The 23,228-nt window shown below is 49.5% G+C and overlaps 1 protein-coding gene across 3 annotated transcripts in view; it reads left to right on the top strand.

Moving 5' to 3' along the window:
* The window catches only part of TTC28 (tetratricopeptide repeat domain 28), a 598,643-nt gene that overhangs the window by 547,574 nt on the left and 27,841 nt on the right, over nt 1-23,228 (top strand). For all 3 annotated transcript variants that reach the window (XM_060119074.1, XM_060119076.1, XM_060119075.1), the window contains one exon: nt 12,300-12,440. In XM_060119074.1, the coding sequence (XP_059975057.1) occupies nt 12,300-12,440 (141 nt within the window). The remainder of the gene's footprint in view (nt 1-12,299; nt 12,441-23,228) is intronic.

Below are 23,228 nucleotides of genomic sequence, written 5' to 3'. Positions count from 1 at the left end.
TGAAAAGACTTCCTCTGCTAAGCTGTCTTTGCACCTTTGTCTAAAGTTAATTGTCCATATTCAGATGGGTCTATTTTTGGATGCTATTCTGTTTCATTGATCTATATTTCTATCCTTTTACCAATACCACACTATCTTTGTTACTGTAGCTTTATAGCAAGTCTTAAAATCTGGCAGGGTCATTTCTCCAACTTTATTCTACTTCTTCAGAATTGCTTTCCCTGCTGTAGTTCATTTGCCTTTTCATATAACTTTTCAAATCAGCTTCTCTACAGCAACATAAATGGCTTGATATTTTGACTGGAATTACGTTAAACTTACAGATCAATTTGGGAAAAACTGCTGTCATTATTGTGTTGAGTCTTAAAATCCATGAACATTGTATGTCTCTGCATTTATTTAAATCTTTTTTTGATTTCTTTCATCACATTTTGTAGTTTTCAGCATACATACCATATACATGTTTTGTTAGATTTACACCTAAGTATTTTATTTTTGGAGCTATTATAAATGGAACCATTTAAAATTTTCATTTTGTAATTGTTTGTTGCTAGTATATAGAAATGCTGAGTTTTTTGTGTTGATGTTGTATCCCACAACCTTGTGAAACTCAGTGGTTTTAGGAGTCTTTTTGTATAGAGTCTTTTCTACATAGACAGTAATGTCTTGTGTAAGTAGATTCTTTTCTTCCTTTCCAATCTGTTTACTCTTTTATTTCCTTCTGTTGCCTTTTTGCACTGGCTAAGACTGCCAGGACTGTGTTGATGTGCAAATAAGCACAGGAATGGTGTGAGCTGACATCCTTACCTTGTTCCCAAGGTAAGCATTCAGTCTTTCATCATAAAGGATGGTATCAGCCGTAGGCTTGTTGTAGCTGCTCTGTATCAGGTTGATGAAGTTCTCTTTTATTCTTAGTTTGTATGTTTTCATTATGAATTGGTGTTAGATTTTGTCAAATGCTTTTCTGCATCAAATGATTTAAACATGTATTTTTTTCTTTAGTCTGTTAATATGGTGGATTGTATTGATTGATTTTTCAAATATTGAACAAATTTACATTCCTGGAATAACCGTACTCCCCTTTGACTGTGGTGTATAATACTTTTTGTCTGTTATGTCTGTTTGCATTTGATCTGTGGAATATTGGTCTGCAGGGGTTTTTTCCCCATATTATCTTTGTCTGCTTTTGGTATCAGGGTAATATAAGCCTCATAAAATGAGTTGGGAAGTGTTCTTTCTTCAGGTTCCTGGAAGAGGTTGTGTAGAATTGGTATTATTTCTTCTTTAAATGTTTGGTAGAATTTGCCATTGAAACCATCTGGACCTGGAGGTTTCTAGTTTGGATGGTTTTCAACTATGAATATAATTCTTTAGTAGTTATAGGACTATTCAGGTTATCTATTTCATTTTGGATGCATTTTAGTACTTTGCGGTTTGTGAGTAATTGATCCATTTCATCTAAGTTGTTGAATCCATATGTGTAGAGTTGTTTGTAGTATTCCTTTTTTATCCCTTTAATTTCTGTGGGGTCAATAGTTACATTTCCTCTTTCATTCCCAATATTGATAAATTTTGCCTTTTCTCTTCTTGGTCTGCCTAGATAGAGATTTTATTGATTTTAAAAATTTTTTTCATGGAACCAACTTTTTGCTTTATCATTTTTTAAAAAAGATATTGTTTTAATTTCATTGATCTTTTCAATTTCATTGATCCCTGCTCTATTATTTTACTGCCTCTGTCTATTTTGGTTTATTTTGCTCTATTGTTTTCTAGTTTATTAAAGTGGAAGCTTAGTTATTAATATCAGCCCTTTTTTCTTTTTTTTAAATTGAAGTATTATTGATTTACAATGTTGTGTTAGTTTCAAGTGTATAGCAAAGTGGTTCAGTTATTTGTATATCCTTTTGCAGATTCTTTTCCATTATAGTTATTACAGGATATTGAATATAGTTTCCTGTGCTATACAGTAGGTCCTCGCTGTTCATTTTATATACAGTAGTGTGTATCTTTTAATCCCATCTCCTAATTTATCCCTCCCCCCTTTCCCCTTTGGTAACTATAAGTTTGTTTTCTATGTCTGTGAGACTGTTTCTGTTTTGTAAATAAGTCCATTTATATCATTTTTTTAGATGCCACCTACAAGTGATATCATATGATATTTGTCTTTGTCTGACTTACTTCACTTAGTATGATAATGTCTAGGTCCATCCATGTTGCTGCAAATGGCATTATTTCATTCTTATTTATGGCTGAGTAATATTCCATTGTGTGTGTGTATATATGTGTATGTATGTATATATATACACATATATACACATATGTATATACATACACACACACACACACACACACAAACACACACACCCCACATCTTCTTTATCCATCCCTCTGTCAGTGGACATTTAGGTACTTCCATGTCTTGGCTATTGTAAATAGTGCTGCTATGAACATTGAGATGCATGTTTCTTTTTGAATTAGAGTTTTTGTCTTTTCTGGATATATGCCCAGGAGTAGGATTGTTGGATCATATGGTAACTCTATTTTTAGTTTATTAAGGAACTTCCATACTGTTCTCCATAGTGGCTGCACCAATTTACAGTCCCACCAACAGTGTAGGAGTGTTCCCTTTTCTCCAAATCCTTTCCAGGATTTATTCCTTTTTTTTAAAAAATTTATTTATTTATTTATTCATTTTTGGCTGCGTTGGGTCTTTGTTGCCACACACGGGCTTTCTTTTTTCTAGTTGCGGTGAGCGGGGGCTACTCTTCCTTGCAGTGCGCGGGCCTCTCATTGCGGTGGCTTCTCTTGTTGTGGAGCACGGGCTCTCGGCGTGTGGGCTTCATTAGTTGTGGCATGTGGGCTCAGTAGTTGTGGCTCACAGACTCTAGAGCGCAGGCTCAGTAGTTGTGGTGCACGGGCTTAGTTGCTCTGCGGCATGTGGGATCTTCCCGGACCAGGGCTTGAACCCGTGTCCCCTGCATTGGCAGGCGGATTCTTAACCACTGTGCCACCAAGGGAAGCCCCAGGATTTATTCTTTGTAGACTTTTTGATGAAGGTTGTGCTGACCAGTGTAAAGTGATTCCTCATTGTAGTTGTGGTTTGCATTTCTCTAATAATTAGTGATGTTGAGTGTCTTTTCTTGTGTCTCTTGGCCATCTGTATGTCTTCTTTGGAGAAATGTCTATTTAGGTCTTCTGCTCATTTTGTGATTGGGGTTTTTTTTGTTTTGATATTGAGCTGTATGAGCTGTTTGTATATTTTGGAAATTAAGCCCTTGTTGGTCGCATTGTTTGCAAATATTTTCTACCAGTTTGTAGGTTGTCTTTTCCTTTTGTTTGTGGTTTCCTTTTCTGTGCAAAAGCTTATAAGTTTTATTAGGTCCCATTTGTTTATTTTTGTTTTTATTTCTTTTGTCTTGGGAGACTGACCTAAGAAAACATTACTACAATTTATGTCAGAGAAGGTTTTGCTTATGTTCTCTTCTAGGAGTTTTATGATGTCATGTCTTTAAGTCTTTAAGCCATTTTGAGTTTATTTTTGTGTATGGCGTGAGGGAGAGTTCTAACTTCATTGATTTACATGCGGCTGTCCAGCTTTCCCAACACCACTTGCTAAAGAAACTATCTTTTCTCCATTGTATATGTTTACCTTCTTTGTTGAAGATCAACTGACCATGTGTGGTCTATTCTGTTCCATTGATCTATATGTCTGTTTTTGTGCCAATACCACACTGTTTTGATTACTGTAGCTTTGTAGTATTGTCTGAAGTCTGGGAAGGTTATGCCTCCAGCTTTGTTCTTTTTCCTCAGAATTGCTTTGGCAATTCTGGGTCTTTAGTTGTTCCATATAAATTTTAGGATTGTTTGTTCTAGTTCTGTGAAAAATTCCATGGGATAATTTGATAGGGCTCACATTAAATCTTAAATTGCTTTGGGCAGTACGGCCATTTTAACAATATTAATTCTTCCACTTCAAGATCGTGGGATTTCTTTGCATTTCTTTTAATCATCTTCAGTTTCCTTTATCAATGTTTTATAGTTCTCAGCATATAAATCTTTTACCTCCTTGGTCAGGTTTATTCCCAGGTTTTTTTTTTTGGTGGTACGCAGGCCTCTCACTGTTGTGGCCTCTCCTGTTGAGGAGCACAGGCTCCGGACGTGCAGGCTCAGCGGCCATGGCTCACGGGCCCAGCCGCTCTGCGGCATGTGGGATCTTCCCAGACCGGGGCACGAACCCATGTCCCCCGCATTGGCAGGCGGACTCTCAACCACTGCGCCACTAGGGAAGCCCTCCCAGGTATTTTTTTAATGGGATTTTTTTTTTTAACTTTCTCTTTCTGATATTTCATCGTTAGTGCAGAGAAATGCAATAGATTTCTGTATGTTAATCTCGTATCCTTCTACCTTGCTGAATTCATTTATCAGTTTTAATAGTTTTTGTGTGGAGTCTTTAGGGTTTTCTATCTAGAGTATCATGTCATCTGCATATAATGACAATTTTACCTCTTCCCTTCCAATTTGGATGCCTTTTATTTATTTTTCTTGTCTGATTGCTGTAGCTAGGACTTCCAAAATACTATGTTGAATAGAAGTGGTGATAGTGGGCATCCTTGTCTTGTTCCAGATTTTAGTGGGAAGGCTTTCAGCTTTTCACCATTGAGTGTTATGTTGGCTCTGGGTTTGTCATAAATAGCTTTTATTATGTTGAGATAAGCTCCCTCTATACCCACTTTGGTGAGAGTTTTTATCATGAATGGATGAAGAAGCATTTTATAAAATGCTTTTTCTGCATCTATTGAGATAATCATGTGGTTTTTGTCTTTTGCTATTGTGATGTATCACATTCATTTGCATATGTTGAACCTTCCTTGTGACCTTGGAATGAATCCAACTTGATCATGGTTATGATCCTTTTTGTGTGTTGTTGGATTTGGTTTGCTAATATTTTGTTGTGGATTTTTGCATCTATACATCAAAGATATTGGCCTATAACTTTCTTTTTTGGTAGTGTCTTTGTCTGGTTTTGGTATCAGGGTGATTGTTGGCTTCGTAGAATGACTTTGGGAATGTTCCCTCCTCTTCAGTCTTTTGGAAGAATTTGAGAAGGATGGGTATAAGTTCTTTGTATGTTTGGCAGAATTCCCCAGTGAAGCCATCTGGTCCTGAACTTTTGTTTGCAGGGAAGTTTTTTTCTTTTTAATTACAGATTCTATTTCCCTTCTAGTGATTGGTCAGTTCAGAGTATCTATTTCTTCTTGATTCACTTTTGGTGGGCTGTATGTTTCTAGAAACTTGTCCATTTCTTTTAGATTGTCCAAATTTTTGGCATATAATTGTTCATATAATTGTTTTTATGCTTCTTTGTATTTCTGAGGTATTGGTTATTTATCCTTTTTCATTTCTTATTTTGTTTATTTGGGTCCTCTCTCTTTTCTTCTTGGTGAGTTGGTCCAGAAGTTTGTCAATTTTGTCTATCCTTTCAAAAAACCAGACCTTGGTTTTATTGATTTTTCTATTGTTATTTTTGTCTCTATTTTATTTATTTCCTCTCATTATTTCTTTTCTTCTGCTGATGTTAGGTTTTGTTCTTCTTTTTCTAATTCTTTTAGGTGGTAGGTTAGGTTATTTGAGATTTTTCTCTGTTTTTGAGGAAGGCCTGTATCACTATGGACTTACCTCTAGGACGTTTTTGCTGCATCCCATAGATTTTTTATGGTTGTGTGTTTATTGTCTTGAGGCATTTTTTTTTTTTTTTTTTGGTGGTACGCGGGCTTCTCACTGCTGTGGCCTCTCCCGTTGCGGAGCACAGGCTCCAGATGCGCAGGCTCAGCGGCCATGGCGCACGGACCCAGCTGCTCCGCGGCATGTGGGATCTTCCTAAACCGGGGCACGAACCCGTGTCCCCTGCATCGGCAGGCGGACTCTCAACCACTGCGCCACCAGGGAAGCCCTCTTGAGGCATTTTTAAAATTTCCTCTTTGATTTCATCTTTCACCCATTGGTTTTTTAGTAGCATGTTTTTTAGTCTCCATGTAATCGTTTTTTTCTTGTTTTTCTCTCTGTGGTTGATCTCTAGTTTCATGCCGTTGTGGTCACAAAAGATGCTTGAAATAATTTCTATCCTCTTAAATTTGTTGAGGCTTGTTTTGTGTTCTAGTATGTGGTGTACCCTAGAGAATGTTCCATGTATGCTTGAAAAGAATGTATATTCTGTGCCTTTGGATGTAATGTCCTGAAAATATCAATTAAGTCTAACTGTTCTATTGTGTCATTTAGGATCTCTGTTGCCTTATTGATTTTCTGTCTGAAAGATCTGTCCATTGATGTCAGTGGGGTGTTGAAGTCTCCTACTGTTATTGTATTCCCATCAGCTTCTCCCTTTATGTCTGTTAGTATTCATTTTATGTATTTAGGTGCTCCTATATTGGGTGCCTTTATGTTAATGAGTGTAATATCACCTTCTTGTATTGATCCTTTTGTCATTATATAGTGTCTTTCTTTATCTTTCTTTATGGCTTTTGTTTTAAAGTCTGTTTTGTCTGATATGAGTATTGCTATCCCCACCTTCTTGTCATTTCAGCCCTTTTTAAATATAAGCATTTAATGCTATTTACTTATCTCTAAGGCTTTATCTATGTCCCACAAATTTATGTTGTATTTTCAGTTTTGTTCAGTTCAAAATATTTTCCTAGTTTCTCTTAAGGCTTCTTCTTTGACAGTTATTAAGAAGTGTGTTGTTTAGTTTCCAAGTGTTGGGAGATTTTCCTGTTAACTTTCATTTTTTTGCTTTCAAATCTAATTCCATGGTGGTCAGAGGGCATATTTTGCATTATTTAAAATTTGTTAAGATTGTTTTATGACCCAAGGTATGGTCTATTCTAAGGAATATTCTCCATGCATTTGACAAGAATATGTGTTCTACTTTTGTTGGGTGGAGTTTTCTCTAAATTTCAATTATATTCAGTTGGTTGATGGTATTGTTCAGTTCTTCTGTATCTTGTTGATTTTCTGTCTACCAGTTCTGTCAACTACTAAGAAAGGAGTATTAAAATCCCTGTCAATTTATGCACCTCTCTTTTCAGTTCTGTCAGTTTTTACATCATGTATTTTGAAGCTCTGCTGATAGGTGAATACACATTGAGAACCATTTTATGTTCCGGTGAATTGGCCCTTTTATCAGTGTGTAATGTCCCTCTTTATCCCTGGTAATTTTCTTTGCTTTGAAGTCTACTTTGATATTAATGTAACCACTCCAGCTTTGTTTTGAATACTATTTGCATGATACATCTTTTTGTATCCTTTTACTATAAACCTTCCTGTATCATATTTGAAGAGAATTTCTTGTAAAAGTATTTAATTAGATTGTGTTTTTAATTCCATTCTGTCAGTCTCTGTATTTAGACCATTTACTTTTAATATAATTATTGATATGTGTGGATTTATGTATGTCATATTAATATTTGTTTTTCGTTTGAGTCTCTGTTTTTCATTCCTCTGTTTCCCCTTTCTTGCCTTATTCTGGGTTATTTGAACTTTTTTTTTGAAGTCCCTTAATTTATCTCTTGTGTGTTTGACTATGTTTCTTTTTATAGCTTTTTAAATAGTTGTTCTAGAGATTATAATATATATATACTTTTTATAGTCTGCAGTTTACTTACTATTGATACTTTATTAATTCAAGAGAAATATAAAAGTCTTATCACCATATGGGAACCTTTACCAGCACCCCTCCCCATCTTGTATTTGTCTTACATACTACATCTACCTACATTAAAACTCCAGGGATTTCCCTGGTGGTGCAATGGTTAAGAATCCGCCTGCCAGTGCAGGGGACATGGGTTTGATCCCTGGTCCGGGAAAACCCCACATGCCGCGGAGCAGCTAAGCCCATGCACCAAACTACTGAGCCTACACTCTAGAGCCTGCAAGCCACAACTACTGAAGCCCGTGTGCCACAACTACTGAAGCCCATGCGCCTACAGCCCATGCGCCTACAGCCCATGCTCCACAACAAGAGAAAACACCACAATGAAAAGCCCATGCACCGCAATGAAGAGCAGTCCCCGCTCACCACAACTAGAGAGAGCCTGCACACGGCAACGAAGACCCAACACAGCCAAAAATAAATAAATAAAAAATAAAACTAAATTTATAAAAATATATATAAATAAAAATAAATAAATAAAACTCCAACAGACAGTGTTAGGAGAAGACTAGTCTATTATATCTACTTAGACATTTGATATTTCTGTTACTCTCCCTTCTTTCCTGATGTTCCTAGTTCTTTCTGGTGTCATTTCCGTTCTATCTGAATGACTTCCATTAGCAATTATTTTAGAGTAGGTCAACTGACAGGATTTGTTTGTGGCCTGGAACATGAGAACGGAAATGAAAGAATAAGAAAAATGGGAGATTTTCTGTAGTGTCTCTGAGCCAGAAACAGAGGGCTTCTCCTGGAGGTCTCTGTTCGCACTGATTCCTGCTTCTACATCTGGGGGTTTCAGAGAGACCTGTCTGATGGGACAAAGAATGTGAAGCTCAGTACTGATTTGGTGGCACTTTGAATTCTGGTCTTCCTCCCTCATTTGCCTGATATTGTTTACTTTTCACATTCCTCAGATATCCTGTTTTGTGCAGCCCATCAAGAATTTATAGTTGTATTCAGTCGGAAAGGTGGGGTGGAATGTGTTTTTACTCCATTTTACCTAGAACCAGAGCGTGGTATAGCAGGATATTTATAACAAATTCTTAATAACATTTATTAAATGAATAAATGAATGAGATATCAAACAGTTGGTCCCAACCTCTCTCCTCAGCACCAGGATTTCTAATAGTCTCCAGCCCTTCTGGAAGGAAGACCATCTAAATAATTGAATCAGTATCTGCATACTTGGCATCACCAACTCAGTGTCCTGTCTGCACTTTCAGCATGTCCAAACTGAACCCCTTCCTCTTCCACTGAAGACTAGCTTCTACTTTCAGTTTCTCTGTGTGCCATAAATTAACTGCTAGTTGTCTTTTACCCTTTCCCTTCAATGAGTTTCAGGAAGATAAGTTCTCTGTTTGGTAATGTTTCTCCTGTTCATTCTCACTTTCTCACTCTCAGCCTTGCCACCCTAGTTCACAGGTCTAGACTAATGAGATAGGCGGCCCAACCACAGGACAAGCAGAACCATTGTTGGTGATAATAGAGGGCAAAGAATGAGGAGGAACCAGGAAGGTGGGTTTACAGCCAGCCTTGTCCATTTGTAGGGAGACAGGGGATGGGAGCTCGGGGCAGAGGAGGGAGCCACTACCCAGATCTCAGAGCCCGAGGGCTTGTGGAAAGCTTGCCTCACCTGGCGTGTTGAGGCCCAGGGCACATTCATGTATTAACACAGTAGTAACTCCTGAGAATGGGGTTTCTAGTAGGTGTGAGTGGCCAACAGTCCCCACTGGGCTTGACCCCGGGCCTTCAGGGCTGCTTCTGAGTAGGTGCTGGTAATAGCCACCTGACTTTCTCCTTCCCTTGTAATCGGCATTCTCCAGTCTGGGCCAGTTGACTGTCTCTCAGACAGCAGCCCTGAGCCCACTATGCCCTGCTTAGAGGCCTGGACTGACAGCTCTCTACTGCCTTCCAAGTTCAAGGCCTTCCACCACTCTCTCCTTCCTCTCTGCCACTCTTTCCCTCTTCTCCAGCTCACTTGGGCTATTCCCTGGGCCCCAGAGAGTCCCCACACTGTCTTATCTCCACACCTCCTCATACTGTTCCATTCCCCCACTCCCAGCCACCACCCCAGCCTCTACCTGTCAAAGTTGTATCCTTCAGATGCTGCTCAGATGCAGCTAATTCCAGGAAAGCTCTTATGCCCTCCCTCTCTTGGCTATACGCTGATACCCTCCTGCCTCCTTCTTAACCCACCTTAGCCAGTAGTCACTAGTCATACAGGATGGTATGTGCCTTGAAGGCAGGCGTAGTGAGGCTCTCTTCTGTTTGGCCTTTGTGGTTCTTGCACGTAGGTCCTGCTCAGTAATCCTTGCTGGATCAAAGTGAATGACATCAGACTAGCTGATATGCCATCTCTAGAAAGTCTCTCAGATCCCTGCTGTGTAGATGAGGCTTGTTTTTTAAATGGGAGATTCCCTTATCTGTGACATCGCCTGTTTGTTTTTCCCTTCAGTGTTAATACTCTGAAGGGTCAGGAAATAGGAAACAACCCCATTAAGTATGAGATTCTGAGGGCTCAGTCCGCAGCTGACAGCACAAGCGGAGCTGCAAGATAATGGAGGCCGATACCGGTTCCAGTCAATTCTTCTCGCCTTTGCAAAGCACCGAATGACAGGCAGATTTCTCAGCTCCAAGCAGGCCGTCGCGTTCAGATGATAAATGTGTCCCTGGACAGAAGAGCCTGTTGAGTGATATTTACCAGTGTCTCTGTGAAGGGCCCTCAGCTCCCAAGGGAGCATTTTAAGCCGTCAGCTGCTCACCCTGTCGACTGACGCCCGTTGGGTGGCGAGAGGAATAAAATCTCGCTCCTGCTCTCCAACAGGATGGAAGCCATGGTGATTTGTTTAGGTGCTCGGAAGTTTCCTGGTTCCTTTTGTTTCCTGTATTCATCCCCTCTCTCCCCTAGTCAAACCCCAGCAAAGAGAGACTTGCACTTAGAGCCTTAGAGGGGGAGAGGCGAGGAGGTCAGGTCTGGCTCTACCACTTAGTGCCCCTTGGCCAAGTTCCTCAGCTTCTCCAGACCTCAGTCTCCTCAGAAATAAAGTGGAGATGACGAGAATTGCCTCACAGGCTTGTTGGACAGATAGGATTAAATCTATGTAAAAATACTTTGCATGTTGTAAAATGCTCTCCAGTATAGGCATTCGTTCAGCAGTTCCTCTTTGTGTACCTGCTGTATGCTGGGCACTGTGCTGGGTTTGAAGGGTCATGTCCAGATTGTCTGGCTGGGAAGAAAGGCAGGCTAATGCCTTTACCAGCCATCGGTGTGGTTCTGGGACGAAGGACAGCAGCTGGCTCAGAAATCATACCTCTCTGCCGCCCTTGAAGACTGCCCCAGTCCTGACACTTCTCTGGGGCTCTGGCTCCTGGGATCCTCTCCCAGTGATGGGACGTTTGCGTGACCTTCTGCAAGGAGCATGGCTGAGTCGGAATCTGGTGCCTGATGCCAGGTTCTCCAGAGGAACAGATAGGGCACGTGCGTGCACACACACACAGACATATGCATGGAAGTTTATTGTGAGGAATTGGCTCACACCGTTATGAAGGCTGAGAAGTCCCAGATCTGTCGTGGGCGAGCTGGACACGCAGGAGAGCCGGTGATGTAAGTTCCAATCTGTCCACATCTGAAGGGGGAGGAGACCCGTGTCCCAGCTCGAAGGCAGGTAGGCAGGCAGGGAGTGCTCTCTTACTCCCCCTTTTTGTTCTATTCAGGCCCTCAGTGGATTGAATGGGGCCCACCCACATGGGGAGGGCAGTTTGCTTTCCTCAGTCTACAGGTTCCAATGTTAACCTCTCAGAAACGCCCTCACAGCCACACCTAGGATAACGTTTCACCGAATATCCGGGCACCCCAGGGCCCAGTCAAGTTGACACATAAAATGGACATCTCACCAGGGTTGACGTTAACTTAGAGCCTTCAGGTTTACTAAGCAGCTTCACACGCTGCGTCTTATTTGGCTCTATTTATTTAAAATCCATTGTGAGATGTTCTTTTACAGTCTTGTCACAGGGGAAATATGAATTTATTAACTCAAAAATTATAACACCCTCATGCTGAGCTTGGAAATGGGCTCCAGTCAGCAACGTTTCTCAAGCCTACATTTCAAAGTCCTCCTCTGCCTGGCACTGCAGCCACTTGTGTGCATGTTTGTCTCGTCTGGAAAAATGCCTTTGGGGGCTGTGTGTGCCCCCACATGGCATGGTGCCTGGCATAGGTAGGTGCTTAATTACTGGTTCTGGGCTGGAATGGACTGGGGCTCCTGCCGCACAGCACACTCACCCAAGCTCTGCACTGGCGGAGCGGCCGGCTGGCAGTCAGGACACAGCAAGTGGTGGTTGAGCACCCGGTCTGTGTTGGGCACACGCTGGATGCAGGGAGTGCAGCCTGGGTGCCGGACCAGCCCTTTCCTGCAGCAGGTTCACAGGGAATGCAGCCAGCGGAGTGCGACACAACTGGGCAGGGTGTAGGCTGAGGGGAGCAGGAGGGGACTCAGGAGGTGCCGTGCGGGGCTGCGCTGGTTGCTGGACTGACGGGGCCTCGGAGCAGGCTTGCAGCAGTGCTCAGCGCCCTTTCTCTGCCGTTCCCCCACAGGGCCTGTGCCAGCAGTGAGACAGAGAGTGAAGCCGGAGACATCATGGACCAGCAGTTTGAGGAGATGAACAACAGGCTCAACTCGGTCACCGACCCCACTGGCTTTCTACGGATGGTTCGCCGCAACAACCTCTTTAACAGGTATGTGTGGCCCTGCCTCCTGGGCTGGTGCCAGGCAGGGCGGCCCGGCAGCGTGGATAGCGTGCTTTTGGGGGATGCTCCTTCTGGCTGCTTGGGCTTCTGGCTGGGATGTGAGTCTGCAGGAGCGAGCGTGGTTCCCCGGGGCCTGGGCGTCACAGCAGCCCCTCCGCGTGAGGGGAGGAAGCGGTAACAGGCTTGATGTGACAGTCCGCCTTGGCTGGGACGGGAGGCCCAGGGGACGGTCGGCCGCTTCTTCCCGTGACCTTGGAGCTGATTTCCCGGACACCAGGCAGAAGCCACACAGAGTGACTTCACATACTTCTTTGCCAGCTTTTGCCAGTAACTCACGGCCAGGCCCCTGTGTTGACCTTCCTGGCCTGAGACTGAGGGAGGCCCGGAAGAGTGGATGCCAGCGTTGCTGGGGGAGAGCCCGTCCAGACCCAGGCCCCATCTCCCCGTTACTTGACCAGATAGACCTCAGCGGCTCCGAGATGGGTCAGGGTTGAAATTGCCAACCAGCATACCCCTGGGCCTTTTCACCGGGGGTGACAGCCGAGCTACATCCAGATAAACAGGGGCAGGAGGTTGGGGTTGAGGGGCACCTGTCCCGCTGTCATTTGGTTGCCTGGCAACAACCTGGGAGTCACATTTGGAGAGACCTTTCCAGAAAGACACCCCAGACTCTCTGAGGTCCCTGCCTTCGAAGGGCAGCAGGTTGAACCAGGCACCCAGGAGGGAGTGACTGTGCTCTGGGTGGAGGCGGCCTCTGCCGGACTGCCCTGTGTTGGGGGGCATTGTGTGCCCCGTCTGCTCCTACTCCAGGCCCTGGTTTCCTCTCATTATTGTGCTGTCACGGTGACAAACGTGTGTTTACTTTCCCAGGGGCGATCCGAATGGGACGGGAGCCAGGAGCTGGGTCTGTAGGAAGTGGCAACTTGGTTGAAAGGATGCCAGAACCTCCGTCTGGTTCACCCCCAGCTTCCTCTTCAGCCCTGCCCCCTTTGCAGGTGCCCCTCGTGGCTTTAATTTTGTGGAGGGACAGGACCAGGCGCGGGGAGGAGGGTTGGGCCCGGCTCCGCCCTCTGCCGCTGCTCCTCGGCCTCTGAGGCGGGTGATTCTCGACTCTGCCTGGTGCTGTGATCCATGGTTGTGAACTAGGGCGTGAAGAGCTTGGGGCTCAGGTCTGGCCTTGCCACGTGCCAGCTGTGGGACCCTAGGCGGGTGACTTCACCACTGTCAGCCTGTTTCCTCGTTGCTGAAGTGGGAACAAGCTTCCTACTTTTCAGGGTTTCCTTAACATGGGAGTTGAGGAGCTAATGTATGAACAGCACATGACAGGCTTCCTAACGCACATGTACTCGTGCTGACTTTCTGCTGTTTTAGGTGTGAAGGACAGTGCGAAACTTGGATTCTTACGATAATGTGGGTGGATAGACTTTAGAAGGGATGAAATTTGTATGTACCTGTGGAACAGGTGTTGACCACTGTGGGTTGCAGCCTTACCCGCCCTTTCTCTTCCTGTCCCACCTCATGTCCTTTGCTCGCAAGAGAGAGAGAGCCAGCGGCAGGCCATCAGGCATCCATGGCCAGCCTGATCACAGGCGTGCCTGTGGCCAGGAGCCCCTCCTCCAGGGCCTCGGGTGCTAAGGCAAGAAAGGGGTCAAACCAGGTGTACCCGGGATCCTAGCTTATCACCCCTGGATGGTAGGTGGTGTGAATTTTGGATCATGGAGTTGCTTCCTTTGGGAAAATATTTGTTGTCTTTCTGAGCAGCTCTGGGGTAGGTCCAGTGAGCACAATACCATGGATTAGTTCATTGGTTCATTTAAACAATGCGGTCTGCCCAGGGCCAGGCTGAGGACTAGGCCAGCCCTGAGGCTGGGAGGGGGCAGCAAGGCCTGCAGCACGGGAGCCTGGGCCTCGCTGCCTGGCTGCTCTGTGCCCAGCTCCCTCATCAGTGCATGACCTGCTCGAAGCCTCAGGCCTGCCCTCGGGAAAACAAAGGGGTTAGAAGTGGTCTCTGCTCACCTTTCCAATCCTGACCTTCTAGAGGCTTCTGAGGGCAGATCAGATGAGGGGAAACAGGCTGCATTCTTTCAGCTTCAGTGCAGGGAGCCAAAGGCCTAGGACAGTTGCCATGCTGTGTGCTCTCTGCTGTTTCCCGACAAGCCCAGGAAGAGGGGTCTCTGGCCTCCATCCTGCCAAGTGACCCACAGAGGCCAAGGTATCCTTGTTGGTTAGGATGGTGTGGGCCCTTGCAAACTTCCAGCCCATCCTCGAGTCTCGCAGCTGAGGGGCATGCACAGGCTGGGAGGGTGAAGACCTGCCCCTGCAGCAGGTGCAAAGCTGGGTTTCAGGTCCCACCTCCCAGCTGCCCTGCCGGCCTGTGTGCTGCCCTGCCCTGCGTGGGGTCCCAGGCAGGCCTTTCTTGCTGCCCTTTCGTGACCAGGAGGTGGGCTGGTTTGTCACTGGCTGGGACGGCAGAGCGCTTGTCCCTGGAGCCCACAGAGGTGAAGTGGAAGCAGCCGTGTGCGTAGCAGCACCAGCTCCCCTCTGCAGGGCCCTCCAGCCCCGTGATTCATGGGCTGCTTGGCTCTTTTGTTCCAGGCAGTTTGCTGGACTGGTTTGGCAATGAAGCTGCTGCAGCAGAGGCAAGTCAAGTGAGACTTGGCCTTAGAATTCTCTTTCTCCCCCTCTTTCTCTCTCTCTCTCTCCCCCCACTGCACAGCTAGCTTGGTCTTTGTTCTTGAGGTCTCCACAACCACTATTTTTCTTCTTGCCTGTGCACTTTGGCAGAAAACACAGTTGCATGTCAAGCCCAGGGCAGGCACTGCTAGTGAGGAAATGAGCAGTCTTCTCTCGTTTAGCACCTGACCCTGGGGGGCCCCCACTGGGCAAAGCAGCAGCCCCCAGAGAGGGCTCTACCCCTCATCCTGCAGAATGCTTGGGAAGTTATGCTGAGGGCTAGAAGGCCAGTGCATGTGTGTGTGTGTGTGTGTGTGTGTGTGTGTGTGTGTGTGTGTGTGTGTGTGAACCTGGGGGCAGTCAGCAGATCACATTTGCTGCAGAAAAGAGGAAGGGGAGCAGGACAGGCTTTCAGCTGCACCCGGATTCTGGGTCCTAGGGCTGTGCCTTGGCATTGCAGGTGCACCCAGCCAGGATCAATTAGGACCAGAATCCCATAGAAATGTTCTGACTTCTGTTGCCACCACTGGTGCAACATGCGTGCTAGGTCTTTACTTTTTCACTTTATGGCAGTATGTGTGATATGGTGCAGAAAGGGGCTTTCCTGTTGCCCAGACATCAGTGGCTACAGCCAAAGCAGAGGGCAACGAAGTGTCAGGGCTCCCCATTCTAGAGAGGGGGCCAGAGCCCTCCCTCAGCTTTGCAGCTTCCAGCTAGCACCCCGGCCACACACACCCCCAAAAGAAGACCGGGTGGGCGAATCGGCAAGTGAGCCTCCTTGGCCTGGTTGGGGTCCTCCAAGAGAGTCAGTGACCAAGACTGGGGGTCCTGCAGGAAGAGAAGGAGGCACCACCATCCTGTGGGACCAAAGAGGGGGGCAGCCATGGTGTGGTCTGGGTGCCCACGCCTAGTGTGGCACAGAGGCGTGCCTTCCCGATGGGCAGGTCACATGGGCTCAGCGACAGAGCTAGCATTAGGATCTGAGTCTGGCCATGTCCCAAGACAGTGCTCTAGCTCCCAGATCCCCACCCATCTAATGCTCCTGCCAGATGATCGCTCAGCCTTTGCTTGAACTCCTCCAGTGAGAGGGAGCTCACCGCCTCCTGAGGCGGTGCATTCTGTCTTTGGACAACACTGACTAATACAGCTCTGGGTTCTTTATAAACGAGTGAGTGAGACTCCATGGGTTTGTGGGGGGACAGGCTTGGACCCACAAATCACCCATGGGTGCAAGGCCCTTTGGAAAGGCGGTTTCTGTGTTAGCATCAGCTGGGCAGGCCACCACACACAGGGTCCTCTTCTCTCCATCCCTGAGCACATAATAAGCCCGTCCCTCCATGACTGCCCAGCTTGGGCCCTGAATGGGGTCAGCAGGCAAAGCCTGTGCAAGGCTGGCCTGGGCATCAGGCTTTTCCAAGGCGACCATCCCCAGGCTTGGCCATGGAGCCTCATGCACATTGCAGCAAAGAGCAGAGTGGGCAGCGGCCGTGGTTTCTGCAGGAGGGCAGTCCCAGGCCCCTTGGTGGTACGTGTGTCACAGCCCTTGCCCACCATTCCCAGAGGAGACCAAGAGCAAGAGAAGAGAAGCCTCGTGCAGCCCAGATTCATCCCTGGGCTTGAGAGGAGTTGGTGTCACTGGAAGAGCAGGGGTCTCTGCCTGAGCCCACCTCCCGAGGAGGGACCAGAGCAGTGAGCCAGGCGCTCGGTGATTAGGTAGGTGAGCAAGCAGAAAGCACCGACAGCTTATTGAATAAGCACTTAAAATGCAGCACTTGACAGCCTTCATCTCCCTGAGGAGACAACCCTTCGTGTGAGGATGTTCATGGCAGAGAGTCACTGAATACTATCAGGGTCCTTTTTTTTTTTTTTTTTAATTGAGGCATCTCTGGCTGCTTGAATATAATGGATTTGCCAATTAATCTTTCCACTGGTACCTTAAAACCCAGGTACTTGTTCAAATCTCAGGCCAGCCAGCCCCTGTTCCCTCAGAAGACGCAGTTCAGAGCCCCGGAGGGGATTTTGGAGCATCCAGGTCAGGGCTGGGGGTGGGAAGGAAGGAACCCAAGTGGTTTCACAGGCAGCAGGTGCCCATGGAACAGGAGCTCAGCTCTGTCTGCCAGGGCTGCTCCCAGCTCCTTGGCTGTGAGGCAGGAGGCCCCCCTGAGAAAGGTGGGGGGCTCTCGAGGAGTGGAGGCAGGATCCCCCCCAGGCCCGGGACCCTGCTGCTGGGAGCACAGAGAGGAAGCCTCCTGAACTGGCCACTGGAAAGTGAAAACATGTGATAAAGGCCTCAGAGAAGGCGAGGAGCCAGGTGCCTGGGCAAAGCAGCCGCCCCTAGAACGAGCTCAGCACTGTGACGGGAGGCCTCCTCCTTCTCCTGGCCCTGCACAGCCTGACCTGGGTGCGCCCTGCGCGCAGACAGCCTGGAGTACAGCGCTCAGTGCAGCGTCTGCCATCCTGGGTGACGGGGCACTCCAGATGAGGGTTCAGGGCCTGACGCTATGGCAGCGCTGGGCCTTGGGCTCCCCAGCCCCCTGTTGCCTGACTGCATTGCCAGCAGGGCCCTGCCCATGACCTGGGCCTTAGGTGAGATGCTTAACCTAGAGTCTCTGTTTACTCAGCTGTGACAGTGGAGGTGCGGGGGGTGCGGGTGAGACCTGCCTGGTGGGAGGATTCCAGTGATGGCCACGGGTCAGCCCGGCCTGGCCCACCCCAGAAGAGGCCCCCTGTCCCATGGTTCTCTCCTGTCCTCTCCCTCCAGTTGCCCTAAAGATGCCAGACGTGCCCCAGTGAGTGCTCCTGGCTCAGCTCACTCTGCAGCCCTGTCAGATGGGAAGGACCCGAGTGCCTGGCGGGGAATTGAGCACAGAGGGGAGGACACGGGAAAGGTGGGAAAGGAGAAGACCCTCCAAGGCGCAGGAGGGAAGCCTGCGAGGCAGGCATCCCTGCTTCTTAGCACCTGGAAGAGCAAAGCGGGCTCCTCGGTCAGCTCGCCTGTCATGCTTTCATGAAACGCCCCTTTCCTCGCTGCTCCCCTGTATTCCGCCTGGTCCCTGCGCCTCCTCAGACAAGGGAGGCCTGTTCCCAGTCCCGCCTCTGGGTGGAAGTGTATGCAGAGCCCTGGGAAGTCCTTTGCGAATCTCTGGGATGCACCAAGCTTAGGTTTGGGCTCCTCCCTCTGCGCCGAGAGACAGGCGGACGGGCGGGATCTCTGGGCCAGGCTGGCTGCCACCATCCCTGGGGTCTTCAGCCTGGGTGGGGCCCCTCCCTTAGTCTCACCTCAGGGGGGCTGAGTCCCTGCTCCCCCATGTGTGCTGCTCTCCTCGCTCTCCGTCTTTGACTGTGAAAGCTGAGAAACCAGTGTGTGTGTTGGGGTGGGTCCCCCTGGGTCCCCCCCGCCACACACTGACTGCACGTGACCTCACTCCCCTCCTCAGCAGACAGGGCAACCAGCTTGTGCTGAGTGTGGCAGTTCGGGCCAAGACTTCCAAGCGCACATCCCCCAGGTGTCCCACGGCCTCCCCGGATGCCCGATAGGCGCACGCCTGCCCCAGTCAGGGCCTCGGCGTGGGGCGCGTCAGCGTGTGAGCCCGAGCGAGTCCCAGCACACAGGGTCTTCTGCAGGCCCAGGTAGTTATAAAACCCTTGCCTGGGGAATAGATCTCTTCATCCCTGCAGGGAGATTCATGAGCCGCAAGTGCTACCCAGACCGCCTGGCTTTTGTCATCATTCCGGAGACATAAACTACCCCGATGCCTCTGCCCTGCTCGGGAGCGCTCCACATATCACCTCGTAGCTCTGTGTCCTGCTGGTGCAGAGACCAGGCGGCTCCCCCCTTGCCTGCCTGCCTGCTGTCTCCCTGGATGCGTGCTCAGTCCCTCCGTTTCCCATTACCACACAGATGGCCGAGCCGCAGAGAAAACGAATATTTCTCCAGAAGTAGATTAATAAACATCTGAGGAATGAGCTGGTAAAGACCACGATGTGGTGTGAGAAAATCCTCTCTGCTGAGAGCTGGACTGTCAATTAGCCCGATGGGATCCCTGCCAATAAACGGAGGCCTCAAGGAAAGCGAGCCAGCGCCCCCTGCTGGAGCCGCATGGCGGAGCAGCTGGGAGTCCCGGGAGCCCGGCCCTCCTTCCTGCTCTCACGAAATCTGGGAGAGGCCGCCCGCTGTCAACGTCGCCTTTGTGGACCCAGCAGCAGGGAGGGCAGGGATCAGAGGCAAGTGCAGGTTTCTCAGTGTGCCCTGAATGCTGAGAGGACACAATAAAACCCCTCCCTCCCCGGCAGGTGGGAGGCCTGACCCTGCTCTGGCCGGCAGCCTCGTCCAGGCTCTTGGCCTCTCTGATCTGTAGAAGAGGAACCTCCCCACCTCCTAGGGTCCTGAGAGCGAGATGTGGGTGTGGCAGGCTTGGCAGGAGCCTGAATAGGGGCGCAGCCCCTCCTGCGGCTCACCCTCTTGCCACAGGGAAACGTTTCCACCCTGTCAAAGCACCATCCTCTCATCTGCGTCCAGATTGCCCAGGCAGAGAGAAGTCAGCCAGGCTGAAAGGGTCCGCAGAAATCAGAGCAGTGCCATCACCGAGGCCCCACCCCGTGGCCGTGCTTCCGCAGTGTGATGGATGCACTGGGCCGTGGCGACAATGCCAGGAAGGAGGACAGCAGGGAGCGGACCATCCCACACATCCGCTCACACCTGTCAACCACTCCGGCCCGGGGTTCAGAGCCCAGGGGGCTGCAGCCGCTTGGCTGTGACTCTGAATCCCGACCACGGGGACGTGCATTGGTGACGCCAACTTTCCAGACAGATCGCAGCGCCGGAGGGCTGTGCTCAGGCCTTGCCACCGACACCGGCAAGCTCAGGGAGGGCTCTAGGGCTGTGGCCAGTGGAGCAGTTAAAAGAGGCACCGCAGTTTTGATGGCTTCCTAGAGTGAGTAGATTTTTAATTTTTTAAAACTAGAAGAGACTGCAAGGCATTTAGTCTACCCCTTTCGTTTTACAAGCAAGGAAAAGTGGGGAGCACAGAAGTGACATGCCTTGGCAGAGTCACACGGCGGCAGCTGTGTTGTCCGGGAATGTCCCCCCGACTCAGGGAAGGAGCTTGACCGCTCGGCTCCTCTGAAATATGGCGCACCTTTGTGCAGATCTCCGAGCAGGTGCAGATCTCCGAGCAGGTGCACCCCTGTGAGAGCCGCTGTAGGTCACTGTGAATGTTGTAGCAAAAACAGAAGCAACACACACAGGGAGCTTGTTTGTTTGTTTTGTTTTTGTTTTGCGGTACGCGGGCCTCTCACTGTTGTGGCCTCTCCCATTGCGGAGCACAGGCTCCGGACGCGCAGGCTCAGCGGCCATGGCTCACGGGCCCAGCCGCTCCGCAGCATGTGGGATCCTCCCGGACCGGGGCCCGAACCCGTGTCCCCTGCATCAGCAGGCGGATTCTCAACCACTGCGCAACCAGGGAAGCCCAGGGAGCTTGTTGATCGCAGTCTGTCCAAGGCAGCTCTGTGGAGGTGAGGAAACCACTGCTCACTACTGTGACCCTGGTGGGTCCTAGCCTGAGACCTGCCCCACCCCCCAGCCCCCGGAAGCATACAGATGCCCAGAGAGAGTGTCCCTGGAAACCTCCGCCAAGCAACACGTGACGCGACTGGCCGTGTGTTTACCAGCCCTGACCAAGGACATCGACTGGCTTCCCACCTGAACTGGCCGGGGGTGAGGGCACTGAGCCCCAGCCTGGTCCCAGCCCTGGAGACCAGCAGGAGGCCTTCCTCTGATGAGCCCTGCAAGGACTCAGCCTGGGGCAGGAGCTTCCTGTTCAGGCAGGCCTGGTGCTGAAGGGGGTGGGCCAGCCGCGGCATCGCCAGACCAGAGAGCAGCCGCCCTGGCGCCTCACCTCTCCAGCCCGCAGCCCCACCCTCCATACATTTGCCCCCAACACTCTGCCCCAAGCACCCCAGTGCTCCATTCCCAACACTGGTGCCTCCCTCTGCGCTGTTCCCTGGGCTTGGAAAGGCCTTCCCCCTCCTTGTCCGCAGGCAGTCTAACTCCAGATCGTCCCCTGTGCCCACAGCAAATGGTCCTCTCCCAGAAAGCCCTCCCTCGGCTCTGCCTGACCAGCAGCTAGTCAGGGCCTTATGCCCCGGACCCGTGCTGGCGCTCTTCCCTTCCCTACATACAGCCCAGTGCCGGGACCCATGGGTCAGCCCCTCTGTGGACCCACGTGCCTGGCACATCACGGGGCAGTGATGCATGTGGAGTGGGTTAGCATTGTTGGGCCCCTTTAGATGCCTCTGGCACTTCATGGGTTCAATAAAAAGGCACCCCAGCCCACTCCCACCCTCCTGCCCAGGGCTTCTCACTCATTGTCCCATCAGCTGAGACTCCCAACACCTTTCAGGTTCTGGATGCTTTGCAGCCATCCTCCCCTATCTGACACTCTCTGTAGCATTTTCTCTTTTTGCAGATGCAAAAAGTGAGGCCCAGCGGGCGAGAGACTTGCCCCAGGCTGGGACCCGTGCCCACAGGTCTGTCCATCACACAGCTCCCCACCCCCTCCTGCCTTCCCTGTGCAGCTTGGTCATGCTGGTCTCCTTGTACCAGGGGAGCTCGGGATGTGGAGCTGGGTCTCTTTCTCCAGTTGGAGCTATTTAGTTTAGGGCCTTGGGGTTTGTGGAGCGCCCCATCGGTCACTGTTAGGATTTGTGGCCACACCGTTGTCTGGGAACATGGCACTCCCGGGATGTCTGTGGGCAGATTAATCAGACTCAGGTGCCTCAAGTCGGGTAACAAGCCCACAGTCCAGGAGACACATGTCTAAGGAGTGAAGTGAGGGGTGTGTGGGGCAGGGTGCTGCAGTCCTGCCACCCACCCCGTGCTGTTCTGGTGGCAGCCTGGGCTCCCCAGGCTGCAAGCACACAGAGGCCCAGGCCGTGTGTAGGAGCACACGGTGCCATGACAGACACTGCGCGTCACTGCAGCACCTCTCTGGAGGGCAGTCTGGTGCTCTCTCCTTCAGGGGAGCAATGCTCTTTGCCGTGTATTCCAGGGAATTCAGTGAGCCTCTGAGCGTCACTGCAGGGTTATCTGTGCTTCACTGGCTCTGATGGCAGAGACATGCCGCAGCCCCAGTCGCTTGTAATTACATGCTTTCTGAGTGAGGGTGATGTAGGAGCAGCCATGAGCGGGCTCGCAGCCCCTCCGAGCCCTCTCCTTTTTCTTCTCTTGCTGGAGCAGGGTAGGGGCTGAGGGTGCTCACAGCCTGGCTTGGCACGACCCTAGGATTTAGAAGTGGGACATTGCTGAGAACACCGCAAAGGGCGGGGGAAGGCCAGGGACAGAAGCCATGCCTCAAAAACGCAAACGCATCTTTCAGATCATTTCTCTAGATGGTCATGGATCCTGGCCCGGCCCAGGAGGGAAAGCCACGTTCTGCTTTTCCTTAGGTAACAACTACAGAGCTGCCACTGCCAGCCGCCCAGAGTACTTACTTGGCCATGTGTCTGGTGTGAGACCTAGTCTCTGCCGTAAGGTCCTTGAGTGCATAGCAGAAACTCCAGAACTGTGCACAGTGTCTGGATCAAGGTTGAGAGACCACTCACTGTCCGATAGTCATGTGGAGACCGTCACCAGAGGCTGTCCTGAGGCCACGCTAGCCACGCCAAGGGGCTGGTTCAGAAAGACTCGTGGGGGCAGCCTGGTCCTTGCAGTGGAGATGGGTTTGTTTCCCTACCTGCCATCTCTTCTGCTCACCTGTGCCGTTTGTCCTCTGTTGGTCCCCAGGGCCTGCGTCAGTGCCTGGCAGGTAGCCAGTGCTCAGGAAACGTTTTCTCAATGCATCAGTGACTCAATGGATGTTGTTCTCCTGTGTTGGGAGTGAAACTTGGGGTCCTTGGGGTTGAAAATACCACCTGTACTAATAAAATTTTGCTTGGAAACTTTGGAACATAAATTAAAAAGGAAAACAAAACCCTGCAGCTGCGCCTGAGCTGACCACCCCCCCATGCAGGGCCTCGGGCTGTGCTGGGGCTCCAGTGGGGGCCGGAGGCTGACCTGAGCCCAGGTTGGGGCCAACAGAATCCTCGTTGGCCCCAACAAGGCCA

The sequence above is a fragment of the Mesoplodon densirostris genome, chromosome 15 (genome assembly GCF_025265405.1).
Source record: "Mesoplodon densirostris isolate mMesDen1 chromosome 15, mMesDen1 primary haplotype, whole genome shotgun sequence".
NCBI lineage: Eukaryota > Metazoa > Chordata > Mammalia > Artiodactyla > Ziphiidae > Mesoplodon > Mesoplodon densirostris.
Note: the sequence above shows the minus strand (reverse complement) of the source record. Positions and strands in the feature narration are given on the sequence as shown.